Source organism: Scophthalmus maximus, chromosome 1 (assembly GCF_022379125.1).
Source record: "Scophthalmus maximus strain ysfricsl-2021 chromosome 1, ASM2237912v1, whole genome shotgun sequence".
NCBI lineage: Eukaryota > Metazoa > Chordata > Actinopteri > Pleuronectiformes > Scophthalmidae > Scophthalmus > Scophthalmus maximus.
In genome coordinates, this window is record NC_061515.1 from 20,358,822 (window position 1) to 20,382,670 (window position 23,849).

The window sequence follows — 23,849 nt, forward strand, 5'->3', positions numbered from 1 at the left end:
AATTAACAACACATCTTGTTTGTAAGACAGCTGCATTTCTACAGAGACTAACACAAATGCATGTGGGTGTTGGTATTGTTTCGCAACTGATATGGATTTTTTTTTTTTTTTTGAGGATTCCTGGAGGAAAACGTAGGCAAACAATGCGACAGATGCCCACTCAGTTGTCTCTGCAGGTAAGCGGCATGCACACACCTGGACTGCAAGATGGCATGGGGAACAAGTTGCCACCAGTGTTTCTCAACATCGTTTATCAACTTCGATAAATACGTCGCAAGATCACAGTCGGACTCCATCTAGCCCCAGCTAATCTGCCGAAAATAAAAGATACTGCTCTCACAATATTTGAGAATCTGGAGCCTCTTTTATAATGGATCCCTCCAAGAAGGACAAAGTAAGGAGAAATTTAGCACCCTGAAAAATCCCAATCACTAGATTCTTGCACTGGAATAACACGCATCATTCCCAATAAAGGCCCCCGTCTTCTTCTCCCGGCCTCATACTTAACTTTGACACTTGCGCCGCAGAGACATCAAGCGCACAATCCATCTAACAGTCCTCTGGAGCCAACTGGCCTTCATCCTCGGGGCTCGGCTCTGGACGCAAACCTCCAACAGGCGAGACGCTGTCTGTCTGTATCTCCCGTCTGCTAACCAATAACCCCCTGTCCTCCCCGCTGCCGTGAAAACCTCTAACAGCAACGAGCCCAAGGGAAGAGCGCGACTGAACAGACCTGCAGGAGGATTAAGGGAGGATTTCTGACTAAATCCCAAAAGGATCAGATGCCTCACGGGGACCACGTGGTTTCAGCATCGTCGGTTACATCTTACACTTGTTGATTTTTTGTACACAACAACAACAAGGAGCTCTCAACAACAAAAAAATAAAGGCTTATAGTATGTTCATGAAAAGTACAGGATAAGAGAGACTCAATCATTTCAAATACACGATGAATGATTTGGCTGCTATGGAACAGATTACTTACTCACTAAATGATGCTCATTATTAATTAATCTGCAGATCGTTTTATTGACGTACGACAGTTAAAAAACGACAAAGCTTCAAATGTTGTGTACAACCAACAGCCCGAGCACAAGGATATTTCATCTATAATTAAAATTACTCGGCACATCCTAACATTAGAAAGGCAAGAATTTAATCACTTGATAAGTCTGTTATCAATTTTTTTTCTTTCAGCTGACTTAGCCAAGAGTGTCAGCGTGTAGTCAAGAGTCAGTAGTATATGTAGTAGAAGTTGTATCTCCATAATATCGCACACCAGTCACTAATAGGATTATTATTCAACACACTAAAACAAAAAGGCATGATCTTCGTCATCACAAGATACAGGTTTGTGTTGATCATCTGACGCCTTTTAAAAACAATCAAAACATTTTAACAAGTCCTAATGGCTTAGATCTGTGTGATATTCCAGTTTATAATATGTTGCATTAAAAAAAAGGGCAGAACTGATGTTAATTAACTGCTTTGAACGAGAGGAAAGAGGATGACAACATCAACTTCAGCCTCCATCTCATTCATTCCTGTAGCGGTGTTTTGATTTTTCCAGGAGAAATCACAGCATCACAGCATCACATCACTCACCTGGATGGCTCTCGCCAGCGCTTCAGCCAATTGCAGCAATTCGCCATCAGGCTGAACATCGCAGTCCGACTCCGGATGACTGGCCGTCAAGTGGTCACCCGGCCAGGATCGAGCCTCGAGCAGCCAGCTGGTCGCCTCTCACCCGCGGTAAATTAGCCACATAGCGAGCTAACTAGTGATGCAATCGACGTTGGCATATCTTTATAAGAAAACAAATAGATCGACCGCATCCTCGCCGATGCGACAAGTTTCCGTCGCCATGTGCTGCACACAGACGTTGTTTTGAGAAGACAACAACTGTCATTAAATGTAAACTCCGTGTCCCGTTGAACGAGGCTAGTTGAAGCTAACGTAGCTGTAACGGTCCCTGGATAACGCGTCTCGATTCAGTCTCAGCACACGAGAGAGTCGCTATAAAGTGAAGTTGTGCTCACCGAGACACACTAAAATTAAATAGTTGTTCTCGGTCCAACGCAGCTACATTTGGGACGTTTTTCCTCATTGGCTCATTTCGTAGCTCTCTGCTTTTGTTTACGCCGAGTTTGCTGCCGCTGCTAGGCTGCGGACGCGCTGACGTCATCGTGCGTACCCAACATGAGAGCGCCGTTCAAAAACATTCGGAGCGCAGGGGTTCCACACAGCGACGCGGTGAACTTCATGTGGTACTTTAACTTCACTTGATCAATTTCAAAATGTTGTGCCACGAGTTACGGACTGTCTGTGAGGTGTCCAAGACATGACATGAAAGTGCACCATCTTTCCCAAGTCCCAAGCAGCCACAAGGACAACATATGTCAAAGTAAAGTAGTTTTATTTACAATATTTTTTTAAATATTAAATCTGAATAAGGAGTTCAACTTAACTCAGGGTGAACAAAGGCGAACATAAACAAACTAAACAAGCTATCTGGGAAGTCAATAATTTAACCTCCCAACAAAAACAAGTGACGATCTCTTACTTCCCAAACTATAATAAACAATAGCAAACATCGCCGTCTTCCGGCGCATCCTTATTAGCATAAATACACCAACCAGCTCCGTGTTCTGGCAGATCTTCATTAGCATAAATTAACCCACATATATGGTACATTCAGCACATACTGGTCCACCATCACCTCCGTGTTCTGGCGCATCCTCAATAGCATAATGAGACAATAATTGATTATTGTCACAAACTCTAGGACCTATGTCAGTTGTTGTACACACTGTCGTACTGTATTTTCCACGATCACCTTAAAATAGTGAAATACCGGAATATAGCTGGTAATATAGCTGTTCGGATCAAAGTAAAGTGGCTGTTTGGACAAAGATAAATGTACTTTAATTTAGAGTCACAGTTCCAATCTTCCAGCACTCACAGGTGAATCTGCAGACAGAGGAGTGAGGCAGGATGTCATGTCTTCTTCTTCTTCGTCCTCTTATTACAATAATTGATTACTGAACACAAGTTTATTTTTCTTCTTATGAAGAGTAAATACAATACAATAAGAAAAGATAATATAATATGGTATAAGATAAGATAGGAAAATATAAGATACGTTTCTGTTCACTATAATACAGCCATGAAACTGGCTCTGGCTTTCCTCGTCGCTTTAGCGCCACCTGGTGTTCATTGTTTCTCCAACCTATCTAGACTTTCACTGCGCATGTCTCTCCCTCAACCCGGAAGTGAAGTGTGTGCGTGTCAAGAAGCAAGTCGTGCACAGAGGAGCACGTAACAGTTGTACACTCATTACCTCCGCTACATTTACCTGACAGCTTTAGTTACCGATAATATTGTATTCAAAATTTATAATAATGTTTTTTTTTTTACAGGTGAAGACTCCGTTCCCAGGGGAGAACTATCCAGGTGAGCCGGTTTGTAAAGGTAAGAGCACTTTAACCGGCTGCAACCACATTAATGCATCAGTGATTATCATTCATCAATATAATACACATGATTCAGAAGTGAGACATTCTACATGACGGAGTACTTTTACTTGTGGTACTTTAGTTTGTGGTTTTACTAAAGTAAAAATATGAATGCAGGACTGTTACTTTTAGTTATGTTGTTGATTTACTTAAGTAAAATGTCTGAATACTACTTCCGCCTCCATTACTGTGTGTGTGTGCCTGCGTGCGTGCAAGAAAGATTCACAGATTATCTTTTCCATAACAAAGTCCAGGACTTTGGGATGGATGCCATGGGAAATATATTATCTCTTTATGCAAGACGTCAAGATTTTTTTTGTAGTTTTTGCATTTGAATGCAAAGCACCTAATGGAACTGTTTGTTCAAATGTTGCAGAAGCCCCCAGACCTTTTTTTAACATGTTTTTTTATTTTACACTTTTTGTTTTCCTTTATTTTGTAGGTCTGCATTTTTGTTACTTACAGTACGTAGATGTACTGACAGTCTCCAAACATTTTCATCCACACATGTACTGAAAGAAAAACATGGTGTGTTAAATCAAAATAGGCATAAGAATGAGCCAAATGGCTCCTGTGTTGAAACGATGACTCCCGAACACTTCTCCCTTGCTTTATCTCTCAGGTGCCGTCCTGCCTCCACATGACCATGACTCGCATCTTCGTCTATGGAACCCTGAAGAAAGGGCAACCGAACTACCACCGTCTGTTCGACAGCACCAACGGAAAGGCTGAGTTCCTTGCCTCGGCCCTCACCGCGGACAAATACCCGCTGGTGATCGCCGGCCAGCACAACATCCCTTTCCTCCTCAACATCCCCGGCCGGGGTCGCCGCGTCCACGGGGAGATCTACAGAGTGGACGACAAGATGCTGAGGTTCCTGGACGACTTTGAGGGCGTGCCCGCCATGTACCAGCGGACCCCGGTCCGTGTGGAGGTGAAGGCGTTGGCGGGGCAGACGGAGGGCGAGGAGAGGTCGTCGCCAGGGAGCATCACGGAGGCGTTTGTGTACAGCACAACCGCGTACCAGCCGGACTGGCCCTCGCTGCCCGGCTATGAGAACTACGACGCATTCGGAGATCACGGGCTCGAGTACGTGACCAGAGAAGCGCAAGACTAATGAAGCTCACTGGTGCATTCACCAGTTTAAAAATCGAAATAGAAAGACGTTGTTTTACACTGTAATTCCTACAACGTTCACTGTATCTTTAAAAACATGCCGTGATTAGTCGAGCAGAATGTAAATAGCAGTAGAATTAATTTGGTCCCAGTATGTGATTCCTCTACTTGAAGTACTTAACAGTAAACAGGTTTGAACCCATTGTGAAATGCTGCACCTTTCCTCGAACTCCTGTTCTGTTTTTTCTCATGTTCTCTCTGCATTGAGAATATGTGGTAGATATTAATAAAAACCATTGCTATACTACATTTAAAAGTTTGTTTGAAAAACTCTGAGGCAAGTTTGTTGCTGTAAAACACATGAAATAAAGCTCTGGAGAAAACAGAGGTTTCGTGAGTATTTTTTTCAGACCGACCCGTCGAACGGGTTTCTCTTGAGTTTTTTGACAGTACCACCCGCTCATTACAATACAGAGAATAAATATTGACAGGAGCCAAGTTTTAAGCTCTGAAGATGCTGTTGGAGCAGGCCACGGGACGTCCAAATTCCAACAGCAGACACGATTAAACTCGTTTTTACAGTAGTTTTTTCCTAGAAGTTCTGTTCGGTTCCCTTTTATGTCGTGTTGCTAATCTTTTTCGACCTCGGGCTGTGTTCCCATAAAGAACACAGGCACAAAGAAGACATCACTTTTCTGGGTTGTTCTCGTTTTATAGTTGTTTTTTTATGAACACAATCTTTCCTCAACTTTATTTAAAATAGTATAAAAAAAAAACAAGAAGAAAACTGGTGTAATACGGAGGAGAACGTTTTTTTGGCAGCGGACCAGTGAAAACTCTGTTGGCGTCGGAAGCAGTTTTAAAGCCATTTGGTTTTTTTTAACAAAGCTTGCAGGAAAACAAGATGAAAAGGAAAGAGAAATGAGATGAGGAACATTTCACAGTGTATCAAAGTACTGTACAAAAAGTCGCTTTATATAAAAAAAAAGGGAAATGACGGGTGTTTTTCTAATCGTGTCCACACTGGCGTCACATTCAATTCATCCAAATATTTATAGATTGTCACACAAACGGAAGATATTCAGTGTGAGTGGGTTCACGTTAACACAGATCTCCACATAAAAGTTCATTAAATCCGGGTTTCGGTTTTATTTAATCTTATTTGTGTGAATGTTTAAAACCTTATCACAAAAGTGTTGTTCTAAAGGAATATCTAAAATAGTAAAAAAAAAAGAATACTTATTGTAAACGGGGATGTTGTTGGTGTGAATATTAAATCCATGTGTGTGTGAACACCACTCAATGGCGCAAAAACAAAGTCAAAAAAGGAAAATATTGCGCGCGTGTCGAAAAAAAGTCAAATGACATAATGGTTTGCATCGTGGGCGACTTCCACCCCAGCCTCTAATCAGACACTGGTGGTGCAGAGTGTGTGTGTGTGTGTAATGAGAGGGTGTGTGCAGGACGTCTGAGTGACGCAAAGTGTCAGAAGAGCGCGAATCAACAATTCAGAGGCGTTAATTAGTGTCGACTGGGACAGCCTGCTGTGTGCAGCGTGATTCTGTGTCTGCGGTAGTAAAGAGTCTGGTGTTTGTGCAGTCTGAAGTCCAGATCTTCACCCAGGTGAGTGCAGGAGCAAGTAGGAAGAGGAGGAGGAGGAGGATGGAGCAGATTTATCAGTAAAGGTCCTTCCTGGTGCTCGGCAAGGATTGGCTGGAGGAGCAGGTGGCACTGCGGATCACCTCCATCCACCTGGAGATGGGACAAATGACATTAAACTAAGAGAAAGAACTTTGTTGGTGATATAAATCAAGCAAATGCACTGAAAGCCAGTCAAGCACACATTTGTATTCATCTTCTTTTATTACAACAGCCAAAGCATGTTTTGAACACTGTTACCTGTGAGTGCAGGGTTTAGTTCACAAGAAAGTTGGATTTAAGTAAAAGAAACAAAAGTCAAAACGAAATTAATCCATTGTAGACGACGTGACCTTGCAACGTGGCGTGTTGTAAAACAGCCTTTATGATTATTTGATCTCCTCTGTAGATAAGAGATGGACATTTATTAGTTATATATTACACCCACCATGAACAATAAGGGACTTTCTCACCTCTCCGTCTGTTTCCCTCGAACATATTCTTATCTCCAACATCGCTCTCCTCGCTGAGACTCAAACTAAATAAATAGGTTCTGGACGATGTGTGTGCTGTACCTTTCGAAGGTGTACTCGCTCTCTGATCTGAAGTAGTAGACGTGGGACTTGAAGTGGAGTTTGAAGACGTAATCTTTGTGGATGTTCTCCGACTCGGACGGCACTGTGACGGAGTAGCCCAGCAGGGGAAGGCTGGCAAGAGGGTAGTCATCCTGCAGGCGGGGGGAAGAAAAATTTACTTTTTCATCTCCCTCACTCGTTTTCATTGAGCAGCGATTGACTTGCACATCCAACAGGTTCATACAAGAACAAACCTTGTCACAACTCACTAACCCCTTATTCAACAACTCAACTCATCCACCGCAGCTATTAGAATTACTGTGTCATACTCAGCTCGCTCCTGTGCGTCTAACCTGATGTGACTTGTAGAAGAAGAGGCTGAAGTTGGTGAAAACCACCCAGAGCTTCTGCCAGCCATTGCTGTTCTTGAACTTCCTCAGCAAGTTACCTGACAGCTGGTTCTGGAGGCAAAAAGAAAAACAGAGGGAGAAAAAACAATGAAGCAAAAGTGTTAGTGTCACAATATATTTTCATTTTAGCGATAAAACGGGAAGAAAAGGATAAAGAAGGGAATAATTATATTTCTACACTCATGCAAAACCAGGACACACAGTTGAATGCAAAAATTTAGGTGATGTTGAATTCTCAAGTTCAGATTTTTTAATTTTCAAGTATTTTGCATTCAACTGTGCATTCTAATATCAATGTAACATGACAGTAAGAATAGTTTGGGATCACATTTTATTTGATTGGTGAAGTAAAACCACTCCAATTGTGTTGTGCAACAAAAAGAGAAATGAGGTTAAAATACATAGATTAGAGTTTATCATGTTTTTTTTTTATATTTATTTTTCCTGTAATTTTTTGGTGAATTTCCCTACAGGCATATTTCATTCTGAGCTGCTGCAGTACCTCACTACTCCAGCAGGTGTCAATAAAGGACAGGCTGGCCATCCTGTACCAGCAAACCACAGAAAGAGAGAGAGACGTGGGCCCCTGATGTCTGCTGAGGGGCCTTGTCAATTCACTAGCCAGGCTACTGTCCCATTTGAAGGGAGGGGGATGGAAGATGGAGAGAGAGACAGAGAGAGAGAGAAAGACAGAGGGTGGAAGAGATGGATGAAGACGGAGGGGTGGTAGAAGAAAGAAAGGATGTAAACACAGAAAAGTAAGACACCAGGACAGACACTACACACTGGACAGCAACAGACGACAGGACAGAGACAGGAGAGGAAAAACAGCAGTGTGACGCGCGGAGGGAGGGAAACGAGACACGAGAAAAAACGGAGCGGGTTACCTCGACGGCAACGCTGAAGTCCACCATGGACACGCTGGTGTTGCGGTGCCAGCAGACGTGCACGGTGGTGTTGCCACGGTGACCCTGGCGCTCCAGGGACGTGCGCGAGCCGCAGAGCTCCTCCTCGGACTCCTGCTCGCCGGCACCGTCCTCCAGCAGCTCTGGGGGACAACAAACACTGGTCAGCAGGGAGAAGTGGGCTCCGCCGGGTAAAACATGTGGCAATAACCTGGCTACAGCTATCCCAGCAAGCCTCGCCATGTTAAGATTCAGTTCTCAGCAGTCTGAGGATGTGTGTAACAATATTATCGAATACACAGTAATAACACTTGTTGAGATATTTTAGTTTCACCGTAGCTGCAGATGAAGAAGCCACAGAACAAAGAGCTGGGCTCCAAAAAAAAAAGTGATCAAAGCAATTTTAATACAGTCTGGACACGCACACAAAAAAAAGACGAGGAAAAAATGACCCTTCTGTTGTGACTTGTAAGCCAATACTCTTTAACTGTCTGAGTTAAAACTGTTCACAGCAGAGGGACAATATAGAGACATCGAAGCAAAGGTCACCAGACGGAGGCGTCATTGAACAGTGTGACAGGCATTTAAGATCAAGAATGACAATAAAAAGAAGAAGATGAGAAATAGGGGCGACAGCTGGCGACGGGAACGACAAATATCCAGGGACGAAAGACAACCTGCAACAATTCAGTGGGATTATTCCTGTGGTGCAGAAAGCGCCTGTCTGCTAAAGGAGGATGAAAGTTAGAAGACAGTCATATCTATAGGTAGGGGGTTGTCCCTTAGCTGATGGGAGAAAATATGACCAGTCAGTAAAAGCTAACAGGTCCCAGCTGACGTCTCTGCGTCACATCATGGCTTCTGAGAGATTTTCGGCGAGAAGAGCCGTTGTGGGCGATAAATCACATGTGGAAACATTTCCAGAAATAACTGGGTTTCATGACTCAGCTCGCTCAACGTTCTGGTTCTCACAGGGACCCAGACGGTCCTGCCAGTGGTGTGTGAGCAGGGGGAACGTAGCAGGTTGGAGGAGCAGGCAGGAAAATCCAGGGAAAAAAACCTACAAAAATAAATGAAAATAACCTGTTTAAGGTTTTATTCTGTGGCCGACTTACTGTTGTCAGGGAGGCTGGTGAAGAGCAGGTCAGAGGTCGGGCTGCTGCTCTGTTCCGCCAGGTCAATCGCCATCTTGATGTCCTCCACCCACCGCTCCATCTCCGACGCGCAGCTTGACACACACAGTTAAAAATATACGTATATTTTGTATCTGCACACTGAGTCGATACAAATCGAGAAAAGGAGAGAAAATTAGGGGGGGGGGGGGGGTAAGTCGTGATAAAGTCGGCATTGAGCAATGAAATCCTCTGTGTTGAAACTTTTTAATCAGTGAAAGAGTAACTGAATGGAAACTAGGTCACATGGTTAAATTTCATTAGAGGACAAACACAAAGTGTGGCAGACGTCCCATGGAAAAGAGATTAAATTTTTAATGAGGCTGACCTGTATTAATCAGTTGTTCTTCTTAGACACACACAGCTTCTATTCATTATGGATGATCGGATGAGGAAATCTGTTTGTTCCTGTCATGTTTTCATTTTATTATCTTAAATTTATATCATGTCACGCCATCTAAATCATTATTAGTATTATAGGACCAAATATGTTGATTGTGATTTAGGTAAAATGTGTATGTGTGTGTTTACCTGGCCGCCACCACAACAGACTGGCGCTGTCCAAACAACGTGAAGGAATGAGGGACTCCCCACTCCTCCTCACTTTCTCTGATCTGCAGACACACAAACAAGGCATCATCACACACATATTCATACACTTGAGATTTTTTTCATGACATTTTTTGGGAGGGACAAACTCAGAAATAACACAGATATACAAATATCCACGGACAACATCATATTTTGAGTTTCTACCATGGATACTGCTATTAAATTACAAAACCAGCACTAATCTAATAAGGGTGCTGACACGTGCCAAATCCCTGGCGGTGGACCTCATTGGTCCCAAATCTGGTCGGAAATATTCACAGTACATGCATGTGAGCAGAATCCACAGCTGCTTCTAACGACAAACCAAACTTAGAGAGAAGAAAAAACACTTTCAAGGGAGAGGGAACAGATCGTACCGTCATGCCATAGAGGGGCAGCTGGCCATGAACTTTAAACTGGTTGGCCGGGGTCGTCCCTCGGCTGGTGTACACCAAGGAATCACTGAACTAAGGGGAAGATAAATTGTTATTCTTTATGGCCATCACTGATATTACAAATATTTCATGTATTAGCTGTGAGGTCATACCAGGAAGAACATCCTCTGCTGAAGGCCCTTCCCCGAGAGCTTGCTGAGGCAGCCGAGTCTGATGAACTCCTGGAAGTGGAACACAAACATATTGTGAAAAGTATTCCAGCAGCAGAGAGAAAGCCAAGATGGATAAATCAGAAGAATGAGTCTCTTAATCGCAGGACTGGATGATTGATTTAATAATAATCCTGCTTTTCTGCAGAGCTTGACCTCTTAAATGTGAATAATTTACACCTCTCATTATCTAGCTAAGAACAATGAAAACATTAACATCAAAGTGTCCTCTCTCTCTCCAAATAAATAAATGCAGATGGACGAACCCTGCCGCGGATGGCGAGGTTGTCGATGCCGGTCAGGTCTTTCTTCAGCTCCAGGAGCTTCTGGAAGTTCTCCATCTTCATCATGCAGCCTTGGAGCTGCAGCACCATCTCTGAGATGTCCGCCAGGGCCGCTGAGGGAACACGTTAAGATGTTTGTAGCAAAACAAGCGGGCATTTCTGACAAACGCACACACACACAAACACCCTGCCCCGTACCTCTGCAGTCCCTGAAGTCTTCGTGCGTGGGCGGGTAGTGCTTGCAGAGCCGCTCCAGGATGAGTTTGTAGTGCAGTAGGCGATGCAGAGGTCGCAGGAGGAAGATGTTGAAGGGCAGGTAGCAAACCCTCTGCTGCTCAAAGTCTCGACACAGAGTCTCCACCTTCCGACTGGACCTGAGGACGGACGCAAAGTTGTAAGAAAATAAAAATGTAGTTTCTTTCCGCTTGGAAAATACCTGCTAGTAAGTAAAAGTTTGCTCGATTCTAGCTTCAAGTTCTGCATAGTGCACCCACTTGCAGGCCCGTTCCAGTTCAACCAGACACTCTGAATGTTTCTGCAGATGAACTGTCAACTGCTGTAGATGCAAAAGAGACAAAAGACAGTTTTAAAAAAAGAGACAGGAAGGAACAAAACAAACCTGAAATCATAAAGAAAATTACAGGACAAAACAATACAAGGGAGACATAGTTACCCTCAGACCCTGAATGTTCTTCAGTAAAACATCGCCGATTCGTTGATAGTCTCCCTTAATGTGGGCGTTGGAGCGACCCTCCCTGTGAGAGACAAGTCAAGAATGGAGATATGATTTATTATTTGTTCATACGCAGTTACATTTGCCAGTAGATGTCAGGCCAGAGCCGAGTTTCTCACACAGGAATGGAAAATCTTCAATCAATTCCCACTATCCCATTCATCTGACCAGCAAAGTGTTGGGCCCTCGCCACAAAGCATGGAGTTTGTGTGTGTGTGTGCGTGTCTGTCATTACATATAATAACACAGACAAGATTCCCAAAGGAGGAAAGCAACGGCCTGCATGAGTCTGAGTGTGCCCACTAATTCCCATGCAGTGATGTCACATAGGACTTGAGGTCTTGGTGACTTGGTCCATGTCACACATGATGTAAAATGGCACAGAGTCGGCGGTATGTGACTAAATAGTGTGTTTTTTTTTTAAATTGTAGTGTATGTCATGGGGATGAAGAGATACTGACCACTGTGCCAGCCGCTGCTCCACCTCTTTGAGGAAGCCCTGGTGAAACTTGTGGACCGGATCGTAGTTGGCGGAGATCAGGTTCTGAACGGAGTCAGGAAAGGCCTCGTCTTTCCCCACAGAACTCTGGAAGGACTATGATGGACACACAAAACACAAAGAAAATGCAAAGTTTGTAACTTGGGACCATTAAAAAACCCACACTCTGAACTTCAGGACAGCTCAGGATTCTACGCTTTTTTCTAACATCTGTCGACCACATGATTATTCAGTTAACAGAGAAAATTATCATAATGCAAATAATTGTTGGTTGCATCCCTAGCTGAGGTCAGATAAGTCGTGTTTCATAAAATGAATTATGCTTTGAAACAATTTTAAACACCATATGTGAGCTCTTCTAAATTAAATGAAGTGAATGCAGTTCTCAAAAGGGAACCACACACACACACACACACACACACACACACACACACACACACACACACACACACACACACACACACACACACACACACACACACACACACACACACACACACACACACACACACACACACACACACACACACACACACACACACACACACACACACACACACACACACACACACACACACACACACACAATCCCTACAACCCCTGACACAGAGGTGTTATATCCCCTCCCTCAGAATAAATCACCAACGATTACAACGGCCGCCACGGACAGAAGGCCGTCCAGCTGTTTCGCAGGACAATTCACTGGGATGCAGGAAGGGTGACAGTGAGGTGAGGGAGGAGAAAGGGGGGAGAGGAGAAGGGTGTGATCCCTCGGGCTTCAGCGGTGCCAGCCAAAGAAAATATTTAAGAGGGTTTTTTTTAAAAACGCCAGCGCGCACGCCTTCCTACCACATCAAAGAGGGTGGAAACTACAGTTGAGAAGAAAAACAGCTGAGAGGGGGAGACGGACACACGAGAGGGGAAACGTGACATTAAATCTCCCCCTCCGCGGTGAGGTCACATGTCAAGGTCAGCTTCACAATATGAAGGTGATGGGGTCTGCAGCAGGCAGGTGCTTCAACTTGTTCCCCCCACGGTTGCTGGTCTTTACTCCTGCTGCTAATTCTCCCCTCGTTTGTTAGTAACAGGCAGTAAAAAGCGAGAGACAGTCGAGCGGAATCACAGGGACAGAGTCTGATGCACATTAGGATTCAGCATCCAGATGTCGTGTTTGTGAACGCAGTCATTGGATTTTTTGCGTTTTTTTCTTGTAAACTCAAGAAGCCGGGATCAAATCGTCTATTTAGTCCAAAAGAAGAAACAAGATACATGCGTGCTGGCTGAAAGGGAGCTGAATTACAAGGCATACAAAGCAAGACTGTAATCTTTTCTAAAACACAAGGAACTTTAACATGCTCACTTCCAAACTCTGTTTCCTGTCATCTGTCCTGCTCAATGAAAAAGCTCATAAAGCTTCAGATGTCGAGCCTGGGGCTTGGTCCAAACTAAATGCACATGAAAGCCAATTTTTTTCAGGGGCGGGAATTACAAAAATAATAGTGGGAAAGCATCTGATAACACAATGTAATATTAATGTCACATGACATAAAATACTTTGGTTCACGATGAAGAGGGGGGAAAAAAACTCCCTGTCTGAATATTTTCACTTTACTGATATTTTAGTCTGTAAAAAAACCCAGCTAATTCACCAGCTCTTGACTCACTGTCCCAAGACGTGAACTTTAAACAAGACTTTACTCCACGTCAGGCTTTGGACTAACCAGCTTTGACTCATGAAATCCAGAACTGAGGCTTTAAAGGGAGCAGATTTGCCTCCCTGTGTCTCTGCGTGCTATGCAGGGCTGTGTACTTTAGGGAGAATTTTTACACTTGGCCAGAGCAGCTCCTGGTCTTCACGCGTCTCCCTCCTTCAGCTAGATGAGATCAGCCTCAGTGTTTAGACGGGACATAGCCGAAGAAGAAAAGAAAAAAGGCCAGACTAAGTAGACAGAACATGTGGATAGACATGTAGAAGCTCTTACCTCCGTGACAACCTGCAGGTCTTTGAGGTAGGTCCTCTCCGTGGTCAACAGTTCCTTGGCTATGAAGTAGGCCTTGTCTGTGGGATACTTCTAGACACAAAGCGAAAGATAAGAACAATCCAGCTGTCCATCCATCTGTCTATTGATAAATCCCCTCATCTATTCAGCCCTCAGCACATTCATTATGAAAAAATGAGAAACACTACTAAGAGAGCGCTGTTCTTTCAATTCTGCATGTTAAAAGAAATGAAGAAATTCTTGCAACAGTAGATCGTAAAAGGGGGAGAGGGAACTGTAGTTGTATATACTCTATGTTATATAGTGAATAGCTATGAAATTTTCTGGACTTGATTTTTCCACCTCCTCCCTATCCACATAGCCCACCTTCCTCCTCGCTTCGTCCTCGTCCTCATTGCGGACGTATCCGGCTTCGGTGAGCAGCGGGCTGGTGAGCGGCGATAGCTGCTGACCTTCGGGAATCTGACCTGGACCAAGGACGCCGGCGTCGTCCACCCACTGTCCGTTCGCTGAGCCGTTGCCGTTGACTACGACGTGGGGACTTCCCAGCGGAGAGTCGTCTGAGCCGGGACTTCCTGTGGGAGGAGGGGGGAGAAAAAAAGGAAAATTGGAAAGGGGAGGGAGATAGGGACGGGAATAGAACAAAGAGTGAGATAAGAGAGAAGATGGCAGGAGAGGATAAGGGATGGTGTTAAGGTGGAGTCTACATGTGTGATATGAAAGCTGAATTCATGAAATTCGCTGCCACTGTTTAATCATCTTTCTTATCACTTAATTCTTACAAGGCTACTGTTTTGTTTTTTCAAGATGTTGACATATTCTCCTACATGTAACCAGCCAGTGTGCTGCAATGAATTTCAAGATTAGACAATCCAACGCAATCAATCTTAAACTCTGCGTCAGGACCCAAAATGAGCAGCTGTCATGTTCCAGCAGGTGGCCACATGACGAAAACGCTACAGTCCCTCGACCCTCAACAAGGCTACGTCTACTCTATTTCTCTATTTGGAAAGAGTGATAGAAAGGTGGAAACAACATCATGATATGTAAAGCAGCTGGTTAGTTAGGAGCTATGGATTATACAAGTCTGTCAATTTCCAAGACTTTAATGAATATCTGTGCATTATAAGGGCAAGTGAAAAGACAAACAATGGAGTTGTGCATGTTGAAAAGCTAAGCAAAATATTTTTGAATTAAGCGATTATTAGATTACAGTATGTATCAGTCTTTCCATTTCCCTTACAATACACTATAGATACAGTATGATCTTCCAAGGCTATGAGATAGTTGTGATGCCTAAAATCAGATGTTTTTTTAACAGGAGTCTGGTCTGAAATCAATTTCTCCTTTTTGGGAAAATACCATCATCTGGAAAGAAGAAGAAAAAAACAAAAACGTCAAACCTACACACTAGACACTAAAGAGGTTTACTACATGGTACTAAGTTGTGACTGTATACTTGCCCAGGTGCAAAGCATCCAAAGAGTCCACTGTCACACACCAAACTGGATCATGGGTATAACCATGGCAACCAACTGAGTGCAGATCTGTGACGGGTGACGCTATAAAAGAACGCACGACCACACAGACGACAACTAAAAACTACTATGACAAACAGGTGAAACGGCGAGCTAACAGAGAACACCAAACAAAACCACAACACTACTCTACGGACTAGCTACCACGACACAAGACATGGGGAGGGGTTCACAATTCAGGCAGGTTGAGAGGTGGGTGGGGGGTTTGAGCGGGTGGGGCAGGGGTAGTGGGACACCGGTTCCCTCTACAGAAAAATTCTGGAGTCCCTTTTCTTCGAACATACAAGGTCTTATTTTATTAACGCTAGTGCACCAAATCAGTTACAGTGTTGAAAAAGAGAGATGGAGGGTAAAGAAAAAGGAAAAAAAACAAACCTCAGAGAAGTCAGAAGAAGAGATGGAAATCAAAAAGGACAGGTTGTGCAGGAATACAGTGTTACAAGAGTGACAGCAAACCAGTGAGTAAGAGCGTCTTCAGGCAGCACAGTGTGTCAGAGTGCGTTAAAAAGGAAAAACGGATAATTTCCTTTGCAGAGGAATGTAAAGACTTGTTTGCAGCTCCTTCAGCTAAATTGGCAGCAGTTTGACCTCGGCATGTCCAGCATTTATTATGATTTCATGCTTTAGAGATGTTTCAAAGCCCGTCGATCGACAAACACTGCGTGCTACAGCCACTACTGCATTAAAGTCCTTGTTTACACCATCTCCATGGCAACAGAAACAACAACAAACATGAGCTCCGTCATGCACCATGGGAAATCAAGGAAATACGGGACACGCGAGCCGAAGCTGCAAGCCAATCTGCGAAACATAAAATTAGAAGAATACCGCCACAAAGCCGGTGTATCCCCTGAAAGGAAGTCAGTAAAAAAAGTCTGTTTTGAAAACAGAAAGAGGAGCACAGATGTGATGCTAAAACACCAACGTATACCATTTTAACAGTGTAATTTAAAGAAAATAGTTGGACATTTTGGGAATTAGGCGTATTGAATTTATTGTTGAGGGTTGGCTGAGATGATTGATATACCACTCTCATGTCTGCAGGCTTATGCTGCGTTCCATTACACCTCGGGTCACGGGACTCGGCATTACGACCTCAGCATTAATATGAAACTGCAAACAACAGTGCTAAGCTAAGTAAAACATGGGGGTGTTATCAATCTTGGCCTCTGCTAAGAAATAAAATACGCACATTTCCCGAATCAAAATCAGCAATGGCTTTAAGCAGCCCAACACGATCACATCATCACAGTGTGTATATCGCAGAAGAAACTATCACTTAACTTTAACCGTTTTTTAGTAAATCTACTGAATTTGGCTCTGATTAAATCCATTAACAATACAAATTACAATACAAAACCACAATCTAATCAGTGTGTTACCGTTTGTACAGTACATCAAAATTACAAAAAAATATGGAAGTAACTCGCTGCAAGAGCTACTTGGTGACAGGCAGTGAAAGGGAAGACAAGGTGGACTCAACTCCAGTATTCGGGTTTATGTGTATATGTGTGTCCATCTTCTGACAATACTGAGACTTTCACACCTCACAAAATCTCTCAAAGGTTATCTTCTTTTTTTAACACTTACATTTGCATTAAGCTTAACTTGACTTGTGTCTGTCTACCTTCGCGCTCTCGCTCTGACATAAGAGCACTGGGGTTGAGTCAGGCCCTGTTTCACACTTGTACACAATGAGGAGAAAAAAAAGAAATGGTTTCTACACATTTGAAAAAGGAGACAAGGTGCAGCCAACTGATCATGAGGGTGCAGTGATGAGAAAGGCAGGAAAACTGTAATATCCCACTGCACCTGAAGCCTCTTGTAAAAACGTGAAACCATTTTGTGCACGTTGTGCACAGCGAGTGACAGGAGTGAGCCAAAGCAGAGCCGGATAACAGGAAAGCAGGGGCTTGGTTATTATCATGCGTTCAAAGTAAAGAATAGAAAATGGTGAGAAAACAAGTGTTGAGGAGCATTTTTTGTTTGTTTTTGTGGAGGCAGAGCACCCAGGTTTCCTTTCATCAACTTCATTCACCCAAGTTTGTCCCGGTGAAAACAAAAGCGAGGGTGTGCGTTGTGGCGAGCGGACAGCCAGCAAATGACAGTGATGGGGATGGGAGGCCAGCACACCTTTAAAACAACAGCATTGTGACAGAAGAGAAAAACAGCATCAAAAGAAAGAGAGAGATAACAGTGAGTTGTTGTTGTTGTTGTTGTTGTTGTGTGGTTGTATGGCATGCCAAGGGCCAAGCCAAGCAAAGTGGACAGCGGTGGGTGGTCACAAGTGTACGGACGACAGTTGGTGGGTTTGATTGTTGCTTATCGGGTGTGTGATGAATAGAATGATAGAAAGAAATAAAGACTGAAAAAAGAAAATCATGACCAATCAACAGCAGTAGCCGTATAACGCATCTAAAGTAGAAATGTCGTGAATCTTCAGTTATTATCAAAAATACAAATATAAATGTTCGGGTCATGTTCGTCATCATCTGGAACGTTTTAACTTACAAATCTAATAAAATCCTTGGCCTTCCACTAACAGTCAATACAAAAGAGAGAATTACTACAAAAGTTTCTAAAACAAATCACAGTGCAAGCTGCCAACCACAGACAGACATACACGCAGACAGACAGACATCAAATGAAATCATGAAAAAAAAGTGCTCCGGAGAAAAGGGCTCGAGCTCGGGCCAAAAACCAAATATTAGAAGGCAGCAATGCCTTCTAATATTTATTCTAATACCATTAGCTACAGCACTCCTCCTCCAACAGATCCCAATAGCTTACACATGAAAACACATTCTTCTACAAGTCAGGTATTATTCTAAGTATAAATCATTCTCTACCAAGCCCAGTGTTACTCAAATATAATGTACAATTCAAGGGAGATTATCTCTCAAGTCAAGTTATCGATGTGGTCTGACACAGTCAGAACAAACTCACACGCTTCTTCCCCTTCCAACTGAAACCCTTACTGGACTCTATTAGCTATTATCTCAAAGCCCTTCTATTGCACAAGACAACAATGATATAGTTATGAAAACAAAATGCTACAATAGGAAAAACTTCATCACAACAAACTAACAAGCTATGAACCGTAATCTAAAATCAATGCCACATGGAAATGAATGCAGCTCTTGCTTCAACTCCTTAATGTCTCAACGACGAACATTGTCTTTTCACATTCACAAAAAATCCTAAATCCTCTAAAACGCATTACACTGACTTAGATTACATCAGTGCTATCGAATGATTATGGAGTGGAAGAATTATAGCAATATCTTCCTCACAAAAATTCTACATAGGTTTGATGATAGTCTAACATCTGTAGGGTACACCTGCACAGTTTTAACGTTATGGCACATTGTAAGGAAGGTTTTCCTTAGACGGTTACCGATGCTCTTTCTGTAAATTATTACAGAGCTGGTAAAAACGGCCACAAGGCTTTTAATCGATTCTCCTTTTGACAAATAGCGATCAAAGTTTTTTTTTAAATTTTGTGTCACTAAGGTGAGCAGGTTGCTAAGGGGCTTGCATTCAAAATTGAACACAAAAAATTGTCGGGTTTAGAAGCGATGGACAAATTACCACTAAGTCACTTTCTATTCACAGTTAGAAATAAGTAAAAAAATGTTCACATCCTAAAAAATATGTTAAAATTTTCCTCAAAAAGTTTTTTTGCTTTGATTAAAAAGTGTATCACAGTTAACCTCTTGTAAAAAGATGAACAGAATCTTCTATTTCAATATTCAACAGTTGGTTTTCGGGGTGATAGATTTTTTTTAAGAGGATAAAACCAGCAATTTATGTCATATACTAAATTAATATGTAACAATCCCTACATAACAGGATTATATTTGTTTTGCATAATAATGGATAAGTTGAGCCGCCACTATTTCTTATACGATTCCCTCTCAACAGCTAAAAACCCGACCACCGATATCTTCCTCGGTAAAGCGGTAACATCCTTCATCCTCCCCCTCAGCGTCTTCGCCCTCCTCCAGCTGCAGACTCCCGAAGGAGAACTTGCTGCGAGGCAGCGGGGAGGAGTGCGCCACATTCGAGTTAACTGAATTCAGGGAACTGACAGCCGCCGGGTTGCCGTACATTAGCGGCTGGCTGTACGCGCTGCTGCCTGTGTCTGACTCCGTGTCACTGGTGTCGCTGCCGCTGCTGGTGGACCCGTCGATCATCTGGACCGGTTGGTTCAGGTTGTTGTGGTTATGGGGTTTTCCCTGACGGCCAAATAGCCGCTGCACCGTATTGGATCGCGCCTGACCTGGAACCACAAGGTTCCCTGTTTGATTGCCGTTTGTGATAATCATCCTACGCTCCATCGGGGCAGAACAAGGGGCTTGGAGGTGCAGCCCGGAGCGATGAGGGTCGCGCTGGTGCATGGGAGTCGACGTCAGCTGGCTAAGAATGAATGGATCGGTGTCTGAGCGATTCCTCATGTTGTTGTTGCTGTACAAATGTGGCGGTGTGCGGTTGGAGGTGATCGGTGAGTAGCTGCCGTAGTGGTTCGCCGTGTGGGGCGACGGCAGGACAGTGGGAGCTTCCGCAGGGAACGCACCAGGACGTTTGCTGAAGAGATGCCCGCCGTCGTCCCAGCGTGGGCCTGAGCGCGACGGACAGTGACCGTTCGTCATCTCGGCGTGACTGAGCGAGTTGGTACGGTGGTGGAAGCTGCTGATCACCGGACTCGAGCACTGACTGCGAGTGCCGGATCCTAGTGGCCGCCCGACCGCGACGCCGCGCTTGTCTCGACCCTGAAAGATCTCATCCAACAACGTGCTGTGGAGCAGAAGGCGGCCGTGAAACGAACCTCTGTTGGACAGAATTTCATCATCTGTTGACTCATGATTAAACTTGTTAGGAGACTGATCTACATTGCTTAGGTTACCCAACATACCCTGCTGTTGCTGCTGCTGATGCTGCTGCATCAGCCCCTGGTGATTGGTGTGGTAAAACCCATTTACAGCCCCAAACAGATTCCCCGCTCGCCCCCCGTTGCGACTGCTACTCCCATGCTTATTATTATAATCATATGCTGCAGGCTCATCCTCATTGCTGTCATTTGCATTGCTTTGGCCCCTGGTGGCCCTGTTGTTCTTTGTCACATCGCATTCACTGTCTATGTCGCTGCAGTCTATGTAAGGAATAGAGGAGCTGCTGCCTTTGTTTGCCCTGCAGGATGGACCTGGGTTGAGGAGGTGCGGGTCCGGCGCCGACCCGATGATGTGGTGGTTCCGTCTGGACTGAATGGGGTCTGAGCCAGACGCCGCTGGTGTATCTTGGAAACCGTTGGCGGGGGCTGTGACCAGTGGCAGCTCTTCTGAACCGTTACATTCAGCTCGAAGGGCCAGTCTTGCCGAGTCAGGCTGGTCTGCTACAGACATGGCACTCTGCAGAATTTTACGGAGAAAAGGGAGCAATGGGTTAAAGTGGAGAAAAGGGTGAAATGAGAAGAATCTTTACAAAACAAATCTTATTTAACTGGATTATTTTAACTGAATAATCTACTTTGAATAATTTGTTATTCACAGGAACACACACTCCTGGAGCTGCTCGGGACAAAAAAACAGCTTTGAGCTTTTGGCCACAGAGCAGCTCCAGATTTAAACATAGAAGTAATAACAACAGACCCTTACCATTAAATGAACAACTTTTCAGAGGGAAAACAAAAGCGAATGAACAAGACCATTGGTGAATAAAGGTGTCTCACCTCTTTTGGCACTTGTGATCTGAAGGATGAAGAGTGAGGGGACATGCCGCTGTGGGACAAAACCTTACTGTGTTTCCTGAAAACGGTAGAGGGGACAGAATGAGATCAAACCATGTGCAACTAATCAGCAAACAGAAACACGATTTGTGTCCCTGCTACAACATTGATCTGCTGTGGATTTGGATTTGGAGGGCCTGTCTCATGCTAATGCCGCTCCAAAAGGAAGGAAGGGGGCATCACCTTTCAAATGGAACTTTCTTGACCTCTGAGTCTTTCACATAATCGAAGATCTGCTTCTGAGTTCGACCACTGCAGGTACAAAGAGAGGGAAGCGGGCGATGGAATAAAAACAAAAACCAATCAAAAGACAAATGCGAACAAAACAGTAATAGTTTCCTCTCCACCCTTCCCAGCCTCTCCTGACCTGAAGCGGAAGGAGGAACCTCTGGTGAAGAGGATAGGCTTGGGTTTGGGCTTGGGCTCCTCGAAGAGCCTGAAGAAGGCGTGATACTCCACACAGATCTTCCAGAAGATCTTGCAGCAGTCCCTGCTCGCCATGGCGAACTCCAGCGTGTCGTGGTGGGCATTCTGCTGGATGACGCAGAGGCAGATATGAGTATGCATTGAGGGTACAGAAGAAGGAAGGAATGTACAAAGAAGCGTTGTATATTCTTACAGTGGGGTCTGCTCGCAGCTTAATAAGGAACCGTTTGCGTTTGAAGCTGAGTTTGCGGATCTTAGACCAGTTGAAGGCATTGATCTTAGTGTAGCCCTAAAGAAAACAGAGGACATTGTGAGGAGCTGATTAAAAAATACAAAGTTCAGCTTGACTCATCCTATTTCAGGTCGGTTGTTGAACTATAAGAATCCTTTGCGGCATGTCCAGAAGTCGTCTCTTTACCTGGAACACCAGCACCCCTGTGTGTGCCACCGACAGGCTGAGCTTGGTTCCGTCTCTGTCCTTGGCTGGGTGCAGACGGACGCCGTACATCTCCAACCGCCGAGCGATTTCCAGCAGCTGGTAGTCCGACTCTGCAGGAGTCTGCCCGCTATAGAGGATGTACGGCGATCAGTAAATGCAAAAATTATCCATCAATCAACAGCTCAGTCTTTCTCAAGCTGAGGCAATTAAGCATTCATCTTCTTTTTTTCTCTTCTGTTAGCTTGACTTATTAACTCTCATAGCAGCTAAGGTTTTAACATGATCTGTCAACATTTGGGCCCAATCAGTTTCCTTCACCACGTGGTAATGTGTCATTGTTTGTACTGGCATATGCCAGTTGTGAGACGGGGCCCAAATTTCCAGGTTTTTATTCGTGAAAGTAGAAACGACAAACAGTCTTGAAATACGCCACGGGATCGGATGGTCGGTGCCCGCTGTGGGCGGAAAGAAATCTGCCACAATAGAAGTTTGTTTCCTCAGAAAAGGTCTGATAATAGCTTCCTGTTTCCTGTATAAGCTGCTGAATTAGCCACTTCCTTCCTGCGTCGGCAAAGGGGAGGCTGAGGGACTGGAGGAGGAGGAGGAGGGTGGGAGACCGCAGAGAGAAAAAAGGATTGTGCGGTGTGACCCTGACAAATAACCAACAAGTCTGTGGTTTTTCAGCTCTTATTTGTGGTCAAGGGTGCGTTTAAGGGGAATTTACATTTTCTAGAAGAAAAACAATAAAATCCATTTGTCATTGATTTGAAAACCAGGGCGAGGAAAAGCACAGCTACAGTGTAGATGAGCAGCTAGGTGTGTGTGTGTGTGTGTGTGTGTGTGTGTGTGTGTGTGTGTGTGTGTGTGTGTGTGTCTGTGTGTGTTTGTGTGTTTGTGTTAGTGTGTTCCCAAGGGCATGAGGGCAGTGCCAAGTAGTACGTTTGCAGATCGCCACCTCTGCGGGGGAGAGATTAAAAGTGTGCATGTGCACAGGAGTGTGTGTGTGTGTGTGTGAGCAGTTGTGGTTTAAGAGATAAACATCTCAGCAGGAGAGAGAGGTTACAGGGTTGGGTGTAATTGTCTGGGTGTGTGTTGGTGTGGCGGCACTTTGAATAAACAGATAAATATCTCTTTGGGTCAGCGTGAGTGTGTGTTTGTGCGTGAAAAACAATGTCTCCTTACACCTTAATACCAGAGCAACTGATCCCCAGTCAGATTAAAGCTCAGCTCAGTATTGTTTGCCAAATATAAATATATATTTTTAACTGAAAACACTGTGCCTGCGTGCACGCAACAACTCACACATGCTTGCGGTGGCAGTCGGTGATCTTGTCTCTGATGGCGTCCTGGTCGGGCAGGTACTTGTTGTGGAGCAGATGCTGCCAGCTCTGGGTCTCGTCGAAGTCGCCGATCTCCGCTGATGGGGGGACAGAGAGGGAAGGAGAATTTGTTATATACGTTGTGAGGGAGAAATGGGGTGAGATGGGGAAGTGGGTGACAGGCGACGAGAAGAGAGGGATAAATACATATGCAAGAGTATTGAGGAAAATTAGGATGGATTATTATTATCTGTTTTGCTCATTTCAATCTTGTATTTCGTCCATCTCAATCTAGTCTGT

The 23,849-nt window shown here is 44.1% G+C and overlaps 3 protein-coding genes across 17 annotated transcripts in view; 1 reads left to right on the top strand and 2 right to left on the bottom strand.

The window, feature by feature from the left end:
* Positions 1-1,741, bottom strand: part of arl13b (ADP-ribosylation factor-like 13b) — a 71,113-nt gene extending 69,372 nt beyond the window's left edge. For all 7 annotated transcript variants that reach the window (XR_004794516.2, XR_004794520.2, XR_007031520.1 and 4 more), the window contains exon 1: positions 1,606-1,741. Coding sequence is in view for 4 of the 7 variants with exons in the window: in XM_035639711.2 (XP_035495604.1) it covers positions 1,606-1,664 (59 nt within the window). In the remaining 3 variants the exon portion in view is untranslated. The remainder of the gene's footprint in view (positions 1-1,605) is intronic.
* LOC118313826 (gamma-glutamylaminecyclotransferase B) lies at positions 1,734-5,016 on the top strand. Of its 6 annotated transcripts, none has more exons than XM_035639786.1 (3): positions 1,734-1,752; positions 3,420-3,471; positions 4,138-5,016. In XM_035639786.1, exon 3 carries the CDS (start codon positions 4,156-4,158, stop codon positions 4,630-4,632), a length of 477 nt encoding a protein of 158 aa, XP_035495679.1. In that variant the 5' UTR covers positions 1,734-1,752; positions 3,420-3,471; positions 4,138-4,155; the 3' UTR covers positions 4,633-5,016. The 6 variants fall into 6 exon arrangements, with proteins under 6 accessions (XP_035495679.1, XP_035495636.1, XP_035495646.1 ...); XM_035639743.1 differs by lacking the exon at positions 1,734-1,752 and adding an exon at positions 3,239-3,324; XM_035639753.2 differs by lacking the exon at positions 1,734-1,752 and adding an exon at positions 3,240-3,327.
* Positions 5,017-5,322: 306 nt separating this feature from the next.
* The window catches only part of LOC118313762 (FERM, ARHGEF and pleckstrin domain-containing protein 1), a 46,341-nt gene continuing 27,814 nt past the window's right edge, over positions 5,323-23,849 (bottom strand). For 2 of the 4 annotated variants that reach the window (XM_035639588.1, XM_047334718.1), the window contains exons 7-28: positions 23,533-23,647; positions 22,210-22,357; positions 21,985-22,080; positions 21,733-21,899; positions 21,549-21,617; positions 21,309-21,384; positions 20,784-20,988; positions 14,409-14,617; positions 14,025-14,114; positions 12,005-12,138; positions 11,484-11,565; positions 11,305-11,366; positions 11,009-11,184; positions 10,793-10,923; positions 10,470-10,538; positions 10,300-10,389; positions 9,863-9,945; positions 9,275-9,387; positions 8,142-8,302; positions 7,198-7,305; positions 6,845-6,996; positions 5,323-6,383 (exon numbers count right to left, since the gene is read on the bottom strand). In XM_035639588.1, the coding sequence (XP_035495481.1) occupies positions 6,308-6,383; positions 6,845-6,996; positions 7,198-7,305; positions 8,142-8,302; positions 9,275-9,387; positions 9,863-9,945; positions 10,300-10,389; positions 10,470-10,538; positions 10,793-10,923; positions 11,009-11,184; positions 11,305-11,366; positions 11,484-11,565; positions 12,005-12,138; positions 14,025-14,114; positions 14,409-14,617; positions 20,784-20,988; positions 21,309-21,384; positions 21,549-21,617; positions 21,733-21,899; positions 21,985-22,080; positions 22,210-22,357; positions 23,533-23,647 (2,612 nt within the window). In that variant the 3' untranslated portion in view covers positions 5,323-6,307. The remainder of the gene's footprint in view (positions 6,384-6,844; positions 6,997-7,197; positions 7,306-8,141; positions 8,303-9,274; positions 9,388-9,862; positions 9,946-10,299; positions 10,390-10,469; positions 10,539-10,792; positions 10,924-11,008; positions 11,185-11,304; positions 11,367-11,483; positions 11,566-12,004; positions 12,139-14,024; positions 14,115-14,408; positions 14,618-20,783; positions 20,989-21,308; positions 21,385-21,548; positions 21,618-21,732; positions 21,900-21,984; positions 22,081-22,209; positions 22,358-23,532; positions 23,648-23,849) is intronic. The other 2 variants (XM_047334720.1, XM_047334721.1) reach the window with 2 other exon arrangements.

Excerpts from the sequence above, each read along its gene's own strand:
- LOC118313826 (XM_035639786.1), top strand. The coding sequence starts at position 4,156 with ATGACCATGACTCGCATCTTCGTCTATGGAACCCTGAAGAAAGGGCAA.